Here is a 16,816-nt window from a genome sequence, read left to right as displayed (position 1 = left end):
TCTTTCTTCATAGTCGTATGTTAAGTGCTGCTTGGCTCCCAGAGTCTGGCCAGCTGGGGGCTCAGTGTTTAACTTGCCTGGATCCTGGGTGTTTTCCAGAGGAAACAGTCTAAATGCTGGGAGAAGAGGGGAGTTGGGGGAGAAGTAGACAGGACCTATTGGGAGAGCAACGTTCCCGTCTGGCCCCAGTACCTAGATTCTTCTGAAAGACACCCAGAAACAGTGCGAGCCTCTCCCTGAACTTGGGGTATGGTGGCATAAACCTGTGAGCTGTGTTTGTGTGCTGGCTTCCACGAGCTACTTGCCAGGCTGTGGGGTCTTTGGGAACAGGTACAGTAGAAAACTGGTTGCCTTCTTTTAGCTTTTTCACAAGTTGAGAGAAGCTGTGGCTTAAATACTTAAAGATTTTCATCCTTGCCACCTTCAGTTGATTCTGAGTTGATCAAGAGGACACTGTTGTTATGTGATACAGCAGGGGCGTCTGTTCCTCCTAAGGAACTTTGGGAGTCAGTCCAATAAATGAGCATGCTCTTAGCCTCAGAAATGTGTAATAAGAACAAAACAAAAGAAATAGCCTCTTTTCTTCCAAGGCACTTTTGTTAGCACTTGGTATTGATGGTTTCCATCACTAGTGGGCCCAAATGAATCAACTTTTTGACATGTAAACCCTTTATGAAGTTTGTCAAAACTGTGGGGATGGGGGTGGGATGTCTTCCTAGGTTTGGTCATCTGGGCCTGGTTTAGTCGCCACTTCACCTGTGACAAACCATGTGTCCTTCCTTCTGGTTGTGCTGGTCAATACAGATCGCTTTGAAAGCAGTAAGCTTGAGGTATGACAGCTTTCAGCAGTTTTTTGCATGTAAGCATCTTTATTCTCAGGTAGTGATAATGAGCAGCTAGCTCTAGGCTTACAAGTTTCCCTGGAGTTGCTAGTATCTTGAATTTCTTTCCATTTATTTTAGGAGTAAAAGTCCCTCGCAATTTCCGACTGTTGGAAGAACTCGAAGAAGGCCAGAAAGGAGTAGGAGATGGCACAGTTAGCTGGGGTCTAGAAGATGACGAAGACATGACACTTACAAGATGGACAGGGATGATAATTGGGCCTCCAAGAGTAAGCGTCGAGCTACGGCTATAAATGTCAATGTCTTAAATTCACTGTGCCTCCTTTAAAAAGTATTAGCCTTATCATGGAAAAAGCTCACCATTGGTATATTTTCTGAAATGTGGCTATTCTTTTTTGACCAGTTTCAGTTTATGTATTAGAACCTCTTCTGATGCTGTTTAATCCCTCTAAATGGTAAGCAAAAACCTGTTTAGACTCATAGTGTGAATTTACATGACAATGTAGACAGTGAGGTTTGAGGTAATTATACCCTCAGATGTAGTTTAGAACAAACTCTTGGGCTCATCAAATAACAAGACCAACATTCCTGAAGACAAATGTCCAAAGCCTTCACGGTTGTGGTTTTTATTCATTGTTTCCCAGTCTGGCCATGCATCTGTATCCTAATTCACTGAGCCATTTGTCAAGGGGTTATTGCCCGCCTGGTTTGCTCTGGTCTGTTCCAGGCACTGTTAGGCCAAGAGGCCTTTGCAAAGAAGACGAAGACAATGGGGATGAGGAATGTGACCTCTCTTTTAGAGCTTCATGATTTGTGAGAGTTCCCAGTCTTCATAATGCCAGCTAACCTTTTTTTATGGCACTTAGTAAGCCCCACAGAGATGCCACTTAAGTCTCACAAAAACCTGTTGTTAGGTGCTGCTGTTGTGTCGTTGCATTCCATCTTACAGATGAGGAGACAGACTCAAAGAAGTAAAATTACTCTCACAGTCACACAGCTGATAATTCCTAACCCGATCTGACTCCGAAAGCCTTTGCTCTTAACCATATGTTGTATTGTCTCCTTGCTGTTTATATTCTGAGTTTTCATCCGTTCACATTATAGAGTTATCTAGAGTGTTAAGTAGTAATTTGATGTTAGGAGTGAAGAGAAAGATTCCAATAATGTGACGCTTGTTTCAGACAAGTAGAGATTCTGCCTGAATGTAGTGGGACCCCTCCTGTGTCTGCTTGTGGTTAAGGATGATGATGTTCATTCATTGTTTTCACCTTGTACAAGGCTCTGCACTAGCTCTGTGGAAGATAGACACGTGGGGTGTGGCCCCGGCTGAAACAAGGAAGAGTGTGGTGCTCGCTGTTGGACAATCTAATGTTCATCTTAGACTGTCATAAACACTCATGCTGAATCACTGGCTTTACCATTTAATGTTACTCTTTGAGTCATTTTTGTGACCCTATAGATTTGTTTTGGGTTTCTCAAAAAAATACTCAGTCTGTTTTTAATTCATTTCTTGATCTTTTGTTAATCTCTGAAAACCAGGATTTTCTAAATCTGTTGAATATTGGGAAAAACCTGATCTAGAAAGCTTGTTTCTTCATGGAGATCATTTCTTGCTGTCTCTGAAATTCCATTGTATAGTGCTGGCTTCCTTCACTGCATTTCTTCTCTTCCTAAGAATAACTTAGGTTTTTTGAGGTTGAAAACTATTGTTCCCTCCTCCTTACTCTTCAGAGCACCTAGAAATGACTCAGAATAGGGTAGTTGTTCAATAGATTTGTTAATTAACAGGCTGATTTTCAGATTCTAACAAATTAAGAATGAACCAGTGTACAACATTGGTAATAAACTAAACACTACTGAATTATACACTTAAATAAATGAATAAATAAAATGAACCACTGGGTTCTATTGAAAATATTCCATTCTACCTAAGACACCTAAGATTATCTTGAGTTTTAGTTTACCTCTTTCCAAAAGGGGCTGACTTTTAATGAGTAGCTACAGTATATAAGGTATGTATGCTTTCCATACATCCTTTTTTTAAAAATTGAGATATAATTAACAAATTATAGAGTTCACTTACCATAGAATATGCTTTTAAAATATACAGTTCAGTACTTAATTATTAAGAATTGTGCAACTATCACTAATTTCAGAACACTTTCATTACCCCAAAAAGAAACCCTGTACCCATCAGCTGTCACTCCCATTCTGCGCCCCACTTCCTCACCCCTCACCGTTGACAATCACTAATTTACTTTCTTTATCTATGAATTTGCCTGTTCTGGAATTTCATATAGTTGAAATCAATATGTGTGGTCTTTTGCAACTAGCTTCTACTTAACAATGTTTTCAAGATTCATCCACATTATAGCATTTAATCAGTAGTTCATTCCTTTTTATGGCTGAATAATATTTTTACATTTGGATATACCATACTTTATTTAGCCATTAATTAGTTGATGGATATTTGGACTTTTCTACTTTTTGCCTATTATGAATAATACTTGTATGAACATTTGTGCCCAGGCTTTTATGTGGATAAAAGTTTTCAGTTCTCTTAAGTATACATAGGAGTGGAATTATTGGATTGCACAATAACTCTGTTTAACATTTTAAAGAACTGCCAAACTGTTTTCCAAAGTGGCTGTACCGTTTTATACTCCCACCAGCGATGCACGAGGTTGTCAATTTATTGCCCTGCTCCCCGAAGTTAAAAGCAAAGTCATAAAAGGAACTGTTTGCTTCTGGTTGCTCCCCGTAACCAATCTGTTTTACAGTTTGTGCTATGCATCTGGAATATCAACATAAATATTAAGGCATCTAAGTAGAATACTGAATATCTCATCTCCCTATTATATTTTTGTTATTGTATTACTCAGAAGAAAATCATCCACCAATATTTACAAGGCATATACCATATGATCCAGCAATTCTACTAGGAATTTACTCAGCTTGCCATGAATGTGTTCTTCTGAAGCCTATATGTACAAAATTATTTTATGCAGTGTTTTCAATAGTATTAAAATATCGGGAAACACTTCAGTGTCTTTCAGTAGGCGGAGACAGAAATTGCCCTGGTCGAGAAGCACTTATACCCCTGGGGTTCTCCAAGATAGTGTTTTTATGTGTGAGCTAGAGCCTGGGTGTGTGTTTATACACATACTAATCTGAAAGTACTGTATGCATGCTTAATAACAAACAGGATTTCAGGAGTGTGCGAAGTAAAAGGAAAGCGATCCTTTCCCCATTTCATTATATTCCCCACAGAATGAAAACTGGTCAGTTGGTGTATGGTATGTTTCTGCTGGCATTTGCTTTGGATACACAAACATAAATATGTATCCTTTTTAATAAAAATGAGACCTTGCTATGCTTAACGTTTTGCAACTTAATTTTTTTCCCATAACAGATGGTAGACATCTTTTCATATCAGTGCATATTGCCCTCTTTTTAAAAAGTTTTAAGTTACATGTCTGATAAATGAATATGTTCTCATAGATTTTTTTAAACAGTACAGAGTATGCAGAGTAGGTTGACTTTGTTCCCCTTACTTCTTTGTGTCAGTCAGGAAAAGAGAAATCATACTAGATATTTCAACAGAGAGAATTTAGTATAGGGAGTTGATCAAATAGATGCTCAACTGAAAAAAGCAAAAAGGGCATGCTGTGGGAACACAAAGATAACACAGAAAACAGTAACCACTGCTTGGAGGCTGGGAGGCTGTGGGGGAGGCTGAGGCCATCAGAACCTAACACTTGAAAGACAGGTACCCTCTGCTGCTAATCCCTGTGGGGGCCAGCAAAGGTGGCTGAAGGAGCACTGAAAGACCAGAAGCTGGAGGTGGACAGAAAGCAAATGGGAAGGAGCAAGTACCTCCTTTCTCCTTTTTATTTTCTGTTAAGATTGTGTGGTTAACTCAGCAAAATGGTCTTTAAGTTTGTAGATATTCAGGTGGCACTAGGATTGAATTAGAGAAATGAATAATTAATATCGCCTTCAGATGGGTCCCATGGCTCACTCAGAAGGATATGCTGACTGGTGGAAAGAGTTCTTGTGCAGAGGAAAATTGTTTTGTCACTGTCTGGAGGGGTGTGTGCAGCTGCTGGTTACTAAGCTCCAAACCCACCTTTCCCTGCTCTGCTTTGGATCCTGGGGCTGGCACTCTGCAAACTACATTTTTCCTTTGTCAGTTGGTTTCCTGTTAGGTTCCACCAGTCAGGACACAGGAGAGAGCCTGAAAGGCAGAGAGAAGAGACTTGTTTCTTCCTGTTTGCCTCTTGGTTTGCCTGTGCCATTGTGGGAACCGCCCTTTATCCTGGCATCAGCAGTGGGTTCCAGCTTTCAGCTTTTGGGGGCACCCCCAGCATCAGCCTCACAGCACATCCTCCTCAGAGATCTGGGTTCAATTCTGGAGCCTTCCTCTGAGCCTCTAGATCAGATCACCTCTAGCTTTGTTCCTTTGTTCCCCCAGTCTCAAGGGAGAATAAAGGGAAGCAGCCTGAGCTAACACAAGGGTGGTACCTGCTCCCTGCAGTTATTACCTCTGTGTTAGTTCAGGTTCCTCTTTTAAAGCTTTTTGCAGTCCAGTGATACTTGTTTAACTGATTCCCTATATTAAATTCTCTGTTAAAATACCTCATATGGTGACTTTTTTCCCCAGCTTTTCCCTAACTGCCCAGTCACCAGTTTCCTTCCCATATTAACTATGAGCAGCAATTTGGTGCATGTCCTCTCACACCTCTTCCTCTGCATCTACTAATCTGTCCATGTCCTGGGCTCCTGAGATCTTCTTGGTCTCTGCCTGCCTCCCTTCGTTCTAATATAGCGTGTACCCACATTGTACATTAAACATACTTTTTAGATAACTACTTAGGATTTGCACTGAGTAGCAGTTGACTAGTTCACCTAATGTCACCTTTTTGTATATATTAATTTAGATTTTGTGCTTTTCTTTGTGTATTTTTGGAGCCAATCCCTTTTTTCTTTTCTCATATCTCATACATCTTAAAAATACATTCTAAAAGGATGAAATTTGCCATTTGCAACAACATGGATGGACCTGGTGAATATTGTGCTTAGTGAAATTAGTTAGAGAAAGAAAAATACTGTATGTTACCACTTATATGTGGAATCTAAAAAATAAAATAAATGAATAAATATAACAAAACAGAAGCAGACTCACAGATACAGAGCACAAACTAGTGGTTACCTGGTGGGATAGGGAAGGGGGAAGAGGCAAAATAGGAGTAAGGGACTAAGAGGTACAAACTATACTATGTATAAAATAAATAAGCTACAAGGATATATTGTGTAGCACAGGGAATGTAGCCAGTATTTTATAATAACTTTAAAGTGGAGTATAATCTACAAAAATATTGAACCGTTATGTTGTACACCTGAAACTAATATAATATTGTAAATCAACTACACTTCAACATAAATAAACATTCATTCATTTTATAGTACTTTTATTTTTGCAGAAAAATTGCAAAGGTGGTGTAGAAAGTTTCCGTATACACTCCCCCGCACCAGTTTCCCCTATATTTAAACATATTAGCATACAGTACATTTGTCAGGACCAGTGAACCAATATTGATGCATTATTATTATTAACTAAAGTCCATTATTTATTCAGATGTTCTTAGTTTTTAACCTATGTCTACTTTCTGTTCCAGAGTCCTATCCAAGTTACCACATATTTTATCATCATGTCCTGGGCTTCTTGTGTCTAACAGTTTCAGATTTTTCTTGGTTTTGTTGCCTGTGAGTCTTGAGGAATACTGGTCAAGTATTTTGTAGAATGGCTCCCTGTTGGAATTCCTATGATGTTTCCTCATGTCTAGTATGGGATTATCTCACATACATATTTTAGGCCCAGGAAAAGTTTATAATCTCTAGGCTCTGGGCGTGTAGTGACTGATAGATGAAAAAGCCTGTGTACACATACATACACCCAGAGTTGGAGAGAGGTGTCTGTCTGCTTTTAGAGGTTGTACATAATTTGCAACTTGCTGGCTATACCTTTGGCTATACCTTGACAGCCTTTACATGTATATGTGCATGCATGTGTGGGTGTGTGCGTTTGTATGTCTGTAGCCTTCAAAAAGGCTACAGAAGATCCAATTATATGAATATGCTTTATTGGGTTAGTCAGTCCTTTGCAGGTGGACATTTAGATTGTCTGCAGTAGCAAAAATAACTAAACAGTGCTTCACGTTTTTGTGCAAGTATGAGTCCATCTGTAGAAAATTCCTAGAAATAGTCTTGCTGGTCTGAGCATGACTGTTTCACATGTTGATAAGCACTGCCAAATTGCCCCGTGAAGGTCAAACCACATCATTAGTTTTGTGATCAAATAATGAATCTTAAAAGCAGTGTTCCTCGGAGAGACAGAATTTTCCAGCAGTTCTCCCTCAGGCACATTTCCTTTCTTCAAGGAAACTTAGCATATCCCTGGAGCACTCATAAACAAAACGGAAGAAAAACAACCTTGTTTTCTTTAAAAGTCTTACTTGGACTTTTTGATGATTCTTCAGGTGTCTCTGCTCACTTGACTTGAGGCAGTTTTTATTGTGTTCCAGTGAAATTGAACATCAGTGGTCAGAAATTTAATATTTCTCTTTTTCTAAGAAGTTAGTCATAGCATGGATTTTTTTAAAATGGACTTCTTTCAGAAGTGTCAAGGGTAAGGTCAAGATTTAATCTATGTAATAATCAGAATCCTATTGCTAAGCTGCCCACCATCTTAAGCATATTGACACTATTGCTAATAGAATGGTCAGTGACCTCTTACCAACACTGATAAGCCACAAAACATTCCAGCAGCTGAATAAATTTGTGCATCAGAGCCTCCAAAAGGTGATATCAGATATTTCAAACGACTTTGTGATTTTGGTATTTACCACGAGCCCCTAGGGACTTTTTTGTGTAAGAAATTTTGTCTTTGAATTGTGTGACAGAACCATTGGGCATGAGTGCAGAATACACCAAGAGATGAATTTGGGATCCATGCAGTCAGCAGGTGTTGCAGAAAAATGTGTTACAGGTCGGTGTAATAGCTCAGTGTTACAGCTCAGTTGTGACAGCAACCTGGATCCGAGCAAGAGACCAAGCAGCACTCAAAGACTTGGAGAACTCAGGTTTATTATGCCAGCAGGCCCAGAGGAGTTAACACTCCAAGCTTTGGACCCTGTCTATAGGTTTACACAGGCCTTTATAGGCTGCCAGTTTTACACTTTGCAACATCATATGCAAATAAAGTATAACAGAAGTTGACCAACCAGGAACAAGCTTTGTAGAAATGGACCTATTAGGAGTGAGAGAAGTAACCAATCAGGAGTGAGGGGAATGGACCAATCAGGAGTGAGGGGAATAGCCAATCAGAAGTGAGCTCAGGGAACCAATAGAATTTTAGGGATAAGTAAGCCATTTCAGAGGCAAAAAGTGACAGCTCCTGGGCCAGGGAACCGGATGGTGCCAGCACGAGAGTAGTGGCCCTGTTTGGGGGTCCTGCTGGTCTTTTTACGGGGCTTCCCGCCTCACAGGTACTTGCTTAGTGTGATGTTGCTGGTGGAGACTGCTAGGTGCTGAGGCTAGACCTTTCATCCTACTTTCCATAAAGCTGTGTGGAAACCATGCCCGTGTGCTTCCTGCCTGTTATGTTTACTGAATTTTTTTTCCTCTAATGAAACTCCTTAATTGCAACAAGGTGTTTATGAAGGCTTGAGGAGCAACATTCATTCATTCAACAAACATCTGAGTACCAGTTCTGTTGAGGCCCCTGCCTCCTTCCTCTGAGTTTCAGTGAGGGACGTCTTGAGTTTTAGTGAGGGATGTCTGAGACTGGGCCTCAGTCTTCAGATGAGGGATCAGGAAGACTCTGAGAGGAAAGTGCACTTGAGCTGAAGAGCTGAGGATGCAGAGGTATCAGGGCCTCAAGACAGAAACTGGTGTGTTTGAAGAGTAAAAAGAAGCAGGCCAGAGGGGTTGGACGAGGAGGGAGAAGAATAAAAGGAGAGGGAGGCAAGGGTGCACAGGGGCCGATCCAGGAACTTGGCTTCCTTTCTCAGGTCACCAGGAAGCCATTGGAGGGGTTAAGCCACAGGGACAGTTTCCAGTTTTAAAAGGTCAGCCAGACTGCTGTGTGGGGAGCAGATGGTAGGGGAGCGAGAGAGAAGGCAGAGACTTGGGGTGATTCAGATGAGGTATGGTGGTAGAAGAATGTGGGATAAAAGCTAAGACCTTTTGATGATTGGAAGGTAAGGGGTGAGGGAAAAGGGAATCATGGCTGACTGCTAGGTTTTTGCTTTAACTGCTAGATGATGGAGCTACTTATGAGGGGAGAGGGGAGGATGAGCAAGCTGAGGGTGGGTGGAAATCCAGAATTGAGTTTTGATTTTGTTATAGTTTGGGGTACCTGTTAGGTGGATATGAAAGGTTTCTAACGGTATATTATGACTGCCTTCTGAATATTAAAATATATGTTTCAGTTTTTAAATAGGGACTGGCCACTGTGTAGACATATTTTCAAGGATTTAAATCACATCTTCTTTAGTTTATACCCCCTCCAAAACCCACTAGATGGCGCTATTCACACAGGAGCCATTTCTTGTACTGCAGGAGCAGAGGAAGGGGACACTGGTGCCTAAGAGGGAAACCCAGAGGAGGGTGGTCCTGCCCTTGAAGGGGCCAGTCTAATGGGGAGACGTCACCCTTTGGTGTGTTCTTCAGATACACAAGTGGTAATAATGCAGCTTCACATAAGACAGAAGCTATAGACTAGCCTTTTATATGGTGTTTGAACTGGGTGTTAAAGTTGTGAGGTAGTTCAGGTTAGGGTAGAGCACTCTAGGCAGAAGGAACAGCCTGGCAAAGGCAGACAGTCGGCTGCTAGTTGGATGGAAGTTAAAGGGAAGAAGTTCATTGGCATGGGGGATCGGACTTTTCCATTGATTCTCAACAGAGGCACAGTTGGTGTTTGAAGGACTATTGTTTCCTATGCAGGCCTAGCACCCTTGGCTCCCCTACTAGATACCAGTCATCTCTCAGGTCATCATAAAGACAGCAGGGAGAGGTGGTACAAACGGTCGAGATCCCTTGCACAGAGCACAACCCCAAAGTGATGGTGAAGTAGGGAAGCATCTGGTCCCCCCCCCCAACCTCATACTTAATTTTGAAGTTCTGTAAACTGTTTTGTGCTTTGTACACAGTGGTATTTAATGCATTGGCTGATCATCCTAGTATGAGTAGACATTTAGTTTGGCTTCCCAGAATAAAGAATGCCTCTTACACATTATTCCCCAGAGTGTAGAGAAATAACCACGAAAATAGTTTCCTCTGATTGGACTTAATACTGCTAACTTAAAACTTCAGTGATACCAGCTTAAATTTTCTATCTTTTTATTCCCCTGAGGCCGGAATTCATACACACTAATGTAGAGACTAGTTACTGCTAACTTATCAAATGACAGTTGACTTTGTAATGGAAGCAGATGCACCAATTCTCAGTCGGGAATAAAGGGGTTTCAGAAGTTCTCCCTTTTTGAATTCTTTGTATGTAATTGCCTGACATCTCTACCCTTTTTTTTCCAGACAATTTATGAAAACCGAATATACAGCCTTAAAATAGAATGTGGACCCAAATACCCAGAAGCACCCCCCTTTGTAAGATTTGTAACAAAAATTAATATGAATGGAGTTAATAGTTCTAATGGAGTGGTAAGTTGTTTTTTCTGCCCCTGCTTGTTCCTCAGGGTTGAGAAATACCTTGTACTTTAATATTAGGGACACTTTGGGCCTTATTCCATATGTTCCTTTTTTATTTGATGATAAGATGTATTGTAGTACGAACATGTACAGATTTGGGGCAAGAGCCTGTTTCCCGATTGTGTTTAACCATCAGTCATATGGCACTTACCCTGGCCTCTATTACTCAGCACTGTGCCGGTCACTTTGAGATAAGAGCTTAAAGAGCTTATTCCGTCCTCCTGATATACTCCATGAGGTAGAGGTGAGGAAACTGAGGCACAGAAGTAAAAGATCTTGCCCAAGATCACACTTTTACCTCATGGGCCTTACTTGTGGACCACTGGTACATAGTATTTTTTTCCTTTATTGGCCTTCTTCGTTCTTTCTTCCTTTCTTCCTTTCTTTCTTTCTTCCTTTCTTTTTTAATTATTTATTTTCTTAAGCTGTTTTTTGGGTGGAGGGAGGTAATTAGGTTTATTGTTTATTTAGTTAGTTATTTTAATGGAGGTACTGGGAATTGAACCCAGGACCTTGTGCATGTTAAGCACACACTCTACCACTGATCTATACCCTCCTCCCCACCTGGCCTTGCTTTTTTAACTTATTTTACCTCTGTTTTCACTACCATAAATGGAAACCAGTCTCACTTGTAAGGAGGCAGTAATGACAACAATAAAGATTACAAAAACAAAGCAGAGTTAATAAATTCTTCCTCCATATGTTGCTTGCCAAAGGCTTTTGAGCCTCTGAAGCCTGCTGTCTTATTCAGAGGGGAGATGGGCAAGTATGAAAGGGTGCTACACATTAGTGTCACACGAGCTAGTAATAATAAGCCTTCTGTTTTGAAGTATTCAGAAGACTTGAAAGAAAATTGAGAAGAGATGAGCCTTGTTACTGTGTTCAGTGTTTTAGTGTTGTCTCTGAGTTCCACCTGAAGTCCTAAACCCAGGACTCAACTCACACTTTGGGAAATTTCTTTTGGGAAATGCTGCACTAACTTGAGAGGGCGTGACTCTGAGGCAGGCCCCTGTCACTGGCGCCTGGGTCCAGGCCACCCATCACCTGTGCTCTCCCTACTGCCCTGCACATCTTCATCGTCTGCCACCTGGACGTAGAGTCCAGAAAGGACAGGCCCTGAGGAGGGGCAGCAGCTGGCCCAGGAGCAGGTCAGGCCCTTATTCTAAAGCCAGTTGGGTTGAGTCTCACCAAATGTCAGGGCCATTTCTCTAAAGGTGACTTGACTTAGCCATAATTTCATTCTCCCAAACAGTGGGGGTTTGGGACACAAAAAGAAGAAAACAGACTGACTGGAGGGAGGGAATCCTGTGGGTATTCTGCATGTCAGAAACCATTGTGTGAACAACATGTTCAACTTGAAAAATGCATTTTACTCATGTTTCTGCTATAGCTTAACTCCAGCATACAGCTCTTCCTTTGTTTGAGAGCCTCACAGTAATTTGTTTTTTATTTGCTTTTTTGTAGGTGGACCCAAGAGCCATATCAGTGCTAGCAAAATGGCAGAATTCATATAGCATCAAAGTCGTCCTGCAGGAGCTTCGGCGCCTCATGATGTCTAAAGAAAACATGAAACTCCCTCAGCCACCTGAAGGACAGTGTTACAGCAATTAATCACAGAGAAACCACAGGCCCTCCCCTTCCCCTCATTCGATTTAAGCAGTCTTCATTTTCCACAGTAGTAAATTTTCTAGATACGTCTTGTAGACCTCAAAGTACTGGAAAGGAAGCTCCCATTCAAAGGCAGTTTATCTTAAGATACTGTAAATGATACTAATTTTTTGTCCATTTGAAATATATAAGTTGTGCTATAACAAATCATCCTGTCAAGTGTAACCACTGTCCACATAGTTGAACTTCTGGGATCAAGAAAGTATATTTAAATTGATTCCCATCATAACCGGTGGGGCACATCTAACTCAACTGTGAAAAGACACATCACACAATCACCTTGCTGCTGATTACATGGCCTGGGGTCTCTGCCTTCTCCCCCTCCCCCTGCTTCCCTCCCTCCCTGCAACAGCCCTCCAGCTTGGGGTGGCTTCTTAGAGTAGATGTGAAGGTTTCAGGTCACAGCCTGTGGGACTACTGCTGGGTGTTTGGGGGCGCTCTGCACCCCTAGTTTCTTTAAGTCTTAAATGATGCCCCCCTTCCAAGCCATCATCCTTTCCCACTCTCCACTACCACCCTTGGCCGAAGCATAGATTGTAACCCCCTCTGCTCCCCTCTGAAATTGGCCTTTGGTGAGGAATTCAGGGCTTTCCCCATATCTTCTCCCCCCACCTTAATCGAGGGGTGCTGCTTTTCCTTCCTCTTCAAGTCCCTTTTTGCACCGTCACCACCCAACACATTCTTTCCATGACACTTCCTTGCTTTGGCCAGAAGCCATCAGGTAAGGTTGGAAAGAGTCTCTGACCTCCCTCATTTAGTTTTGGAACCACATTTATTTACTCTCCACCAGCCTGGGAAACATATATTGGGTCCTCGGCCCTGCCCCCCTCTGCTGTCATCATCAGCTGATGCTTTTTTTTAGCTCAGGTTTTGATAAGGTGACAAGAGCAGTCACCAGGGCTGCTCAGACCTGCCAGCTCTCAAAGTCCTTGGTGGTAAAACGTGGAGAAAGGCCACAGAAGACACTTGTGTGCACACACAATCCCTCTCAATGAATTGTTTTCTTTTCCTGTAATTGCTTTTGCTTTTAAAAATTGAAGAAGTTTAAAACAGGGCTCTCATTTGGTCATCCTTGCAGTCCATTTGGGTCTAGTTTGGAATCTGACAACTGGAACAAAAAGAACCTTGAATTCGGTGCATACTTTGGTTTTGGTGCTGCTGCTTCTCACGGTCCTCAGCAGGGATTAAGAACGAACTCGGTGTGCACGGCAGATCCCCAAAGTTGGCAGGCTTGACCTCCTGGCAAATTGCTGCGTTTTTCCACTTTTCCGTTCAGGACCACTAAATGCTGAGATGTGGATGCATACCGAAATAAAAGCAATTCATTGTATTCTAAGGTTTTTTTTTTAATTTAGTGTTTGTGTAAAATCACCTTTTGAAGCAGCAACTATCAAGTCTGAAAAGCAATTGATGTTTCCATTAATCTTTTTCTGGGGAAAACCTTAGTTCTAAGGATTTAACATCCTGTAAGTAAAGTTTAACATAACAGTATTCCATAAGCAGCCTTTTTATTGTCAGACCATTGCCTGATTTTAATATAATAAAAAAGAAGTGTGCGTTAATATTTAAGAAACTGTGCTCTTCTTCCTCTTGGCATATAATTTCCTCAGGAACAATTTAAAGTCTTTGATTCTTTGGGATTCAGTTTGACCTCCTAAAGGAGGGGTCGGCAAGCTTTTTCTACAGTGGGCCCAAGTTAGTAAATATTTAGGCTTTGTTGGCCAAGAGGCAAAATCAAGGAAATTATGTAAGTATATAACAGAAAAAAAATAAATTTCCACAGTTTTTTTAATTGATGAAATTAAAAACATAATAGAGTACAGTTTTTTTGTAAGTTACAGATCTGAGAAGAGTGGAATGCTTTTTTGGAGCCAGGGATAACATTTTACTTAATTGGGATTCAAAGTTAGTAACCCCTGTTGCCAAATCAATTGCAAGTGTTTCATCTATAAAAATTGTTCTTCATTTGAGGAGCCATACAGAAACAGGCAGTGGGTCAGATTTGGCCCATGGACCAGTTTGCCAACCCCTGTCCTAAAAGATTGAGTTAAAGGGTGTGGGGAGTGGAAGTCTTTCCTTTGATTTAAGTAGCTCTGTGGGACTCAAGCTGTTTAAAATCTCCACTAGTGCCTACTTATTGGCTGGATTTAGTATATTGCAAGGAAAAGCAAATAGAATTTTCCCATGAATTTCTGGTGTTTGAAACAAGAATTTTGATCTGATGACTGACAATTTGTCTCCCAGTTACTGTGTGAGGAGTGGAAACACGTCTGCTGTTTTTGCTTGGGATTTGAACTTCTGCTGTGATCCCAGCCACCAACAGGCACGATCTTGGTGTCCTGTTGCAGGAGTCAGGCCATTCCTTGTGGCTGTTGGGGCCAGCTCAGGTGTCAACCTCGCTGCATGGAGGGAGTCCGGTTGTTCCTAACAGGCCACCCTTCAGAAAGCACTGCCTGAATTTCTGCCGAATGGGCCTTATGAGTCAGTCCTCTGCTGCCTTTCAAGTTCCCCTGAAAGAGGATCAGGCCAGGGACGATTTGTGGTCTCTTCACCCTCAGCCAGTTCTCTCACGGGAGAGAAGACGGGATATTCTAAAAGTATTTCAAAATACTGCTGGAAAGCCCCAAAGCATATTCAGGGCTAAATCTAAAAGTGGCAGGTGTTCTGTGCGGTGACCTCCAGAGAGGAAACGAGGCCCGTCTAAAATCCTAGACTCCACCTCCTACCTTCCCAGTGGGCTACAGGGGACTGGGCCTGGAGCTTCGGGAACTCGGCTGGAACCTTGTGTGACTATAGTCTGAATCTGTGATGTGTAGTTATGTCCCACTGTGATTTGCTCTTCATTGTCGCTCATGGTTTTCAGGTGGTCTTAAGTTCATGGCCTAAACTTAGGGCAGAGAAGCACTTGTCTGAGGTGCAGAGAGCACGTCTTTGGCCAAGTGGTCTCTGATCCCCGGCTCCTGCCAGATCTGCTCTTGAGAGAAGCTGCTTCCACTGTTAGTTTTCACTGTGTAGACGTGCAGGGATGCAGGGAGGTCTTCAGAGCGACCTGACAAGGGTGAGGAGGAAGCACCAGCGAGGGGTCTCCTCTGCCCGGTGACCTCTGACCACAACCTTGGAGTGAGGGCAGGGCCCTTGAGCTGCCTCTGCTGAGAAAGTTCCTGGGCTCTTCGGGTGGAGGCACCACTGACGCACTGCTGCCCGTAGTGTGATGCAGCAACGTGGATGATGTCAAATGAACGGCTCCTCTGGCTTTCCGCTGGGCCCTGCTCGGCCTCTTGCCCTTCCCCCGCACGGCGAGAGGACACTCAGTCATGTTCCCTATGCCTGTTCCACATGGTTCCCTCATCACAGAACCCCAGGAAGGACTCGGGACGTGGCATCAAGGATTTCAGCACAGGAGAAAATTCCAAGGAAGGGCAGCTTGTGAAAGAATCTCTTCTTTCCATCTGAGAGAAGATGCCGGGGATGGCCGTAGGGACTGCACGTAGCTCTGAGCCACAGGGCTGACAGCTAGACATACCTCAGAGGCTTTCCCGGGATTACATGAAGTCACCTGCTGTTTTTAGATCTATTGGCACATTGGCTGGAGGTGGTGTCGGAAGAGGAGAGGTCTTAGTGCTAGAGCCGGCCCTGTTGCTGCCAGCCCTGTCACTGAGAATGCACTGGCCACATCTTTGGGGTCCCAGTGTGTGTCTGATGAAGGTGCCACTCAGTGCTGAGACGTGGGCTCAGTGAATGCCGGAGCTGTTTTTAATTGAACTATAGTTGATTTGCAATATTATATTAGTTTCAGGTGTACGCTTTCTGATGCAGATTTTTATGTGAAATCTACCAACATTAGTGTGTCAAACTGACAAACTTTTTTCATTCCCCATGTAGAACAAAGTACCATCGCAGCTTGCAGGCCTCAGTTGAAGCCTCTGAACGTAAAGCTCTGTCACCAGCTGTACCTTGTTCTTCCAAGATTGTCATCATAGTGGCCTTTGACCTCTGGGAGGCCTGCAGTCCTGGAAGCTCTGCCCAGGGATGTGCAGTGGGTCCTCAGAGTGTGGGCAACACCACCTGTGGCACAGGTGGAAGGCGCCAGGTAACAGAGTTGCCACAGGAGCCACGGGAAACAGATCCACATTTCAGTGAGTCTGAGATGCTGTCTGCTATGAGATGCACCATTATTTTATGTACTATCAAGAAAAAAACTGCCAATTATGAAGGTAAAACACTACTGATTGTAAGGAATGTCCTAAGTCCAGAAATGTTAGGATGTGAAAGTGTCCATTTTAGAGTTGGCGAGAAGTAGGTTACCTTGTCAGCTGTGATGAGGACCCCGGCAGTGAAGGACGGAGACCACCTCACATCCCCTGCTAAAAAAAGTTAACCTGGCCCTTACACTACGATGGGAAATCTGACCTGGACACCTTGTTTTTCTTTTTACTAAATAGAGACTTCACGAACCTAGAAAGTACTTCAAGCAGTAGAAAGGGAATAGAATGGAAGATGAAGCTCTCTCCCGCTTCTGAGCCAGCCTCTCAAGGCAA

The 16,816-nt window shown here is 42.5% G+C and overlaps 1 protein-coding gene and 1 non-coding gene across 2 annotated transcripts in view; one reads left to right on the top strand and one right to left on the bottom strand.

Moving 5' to 3' along the window:
- UBE2V1 (ubiquitin conjugating enzyme E2 V1) overlaps positions 1 to 13,847 on the top strand; it is a 28,315-nt gene extending 14,468 nt beyond the window's left edge. The window contains exons 2-4 of the mRNA XM_072944388.1: positions 963 to 1,111; positions 10,437 to 10,562; positions 12,075 to 13,847. Coding sequence (XP_072800489.1) covers positions 963 to 1,111; positions 10,437 to 10,562; positions 12,075 to 12,221 — 422 coding nt within the window. The 3' untranslated portion in view covers positions 12,222 to 13,847. The remainder of the gene's footprint in view (positions 1 to 962; positions 1,112 to 10,436; positions 10,563 to 12,074) is intronic.
- Positions 11,095 to 11,167, bottom strand: TRNAV-AAC (transfer RNA valine (anticodon AAC)). The gene has a single exon. It is a non-coding gene; the product is annotated as a tRNA-Val (tRNA).
- Positions 13,848 to 16,816: the final 2,969 nt, after the last annotated feature.

Source organism: Vicugna pacos, chromosome 19 (assembly GCF_048564905.1).
Source record: "Vicugna pacos chromosome 19, VicPac4, whole genome shotgun sequence".
NCBI classification, from domain to species: Eukaryota; Metazoa; Chordata; class Mammalia; order Artiodactyla; family Camelidae; genus Vicugna; species Vicugna pacos.
This window is presented reverse-complemented; position numbering and strand designations above follow the sequence as displayed.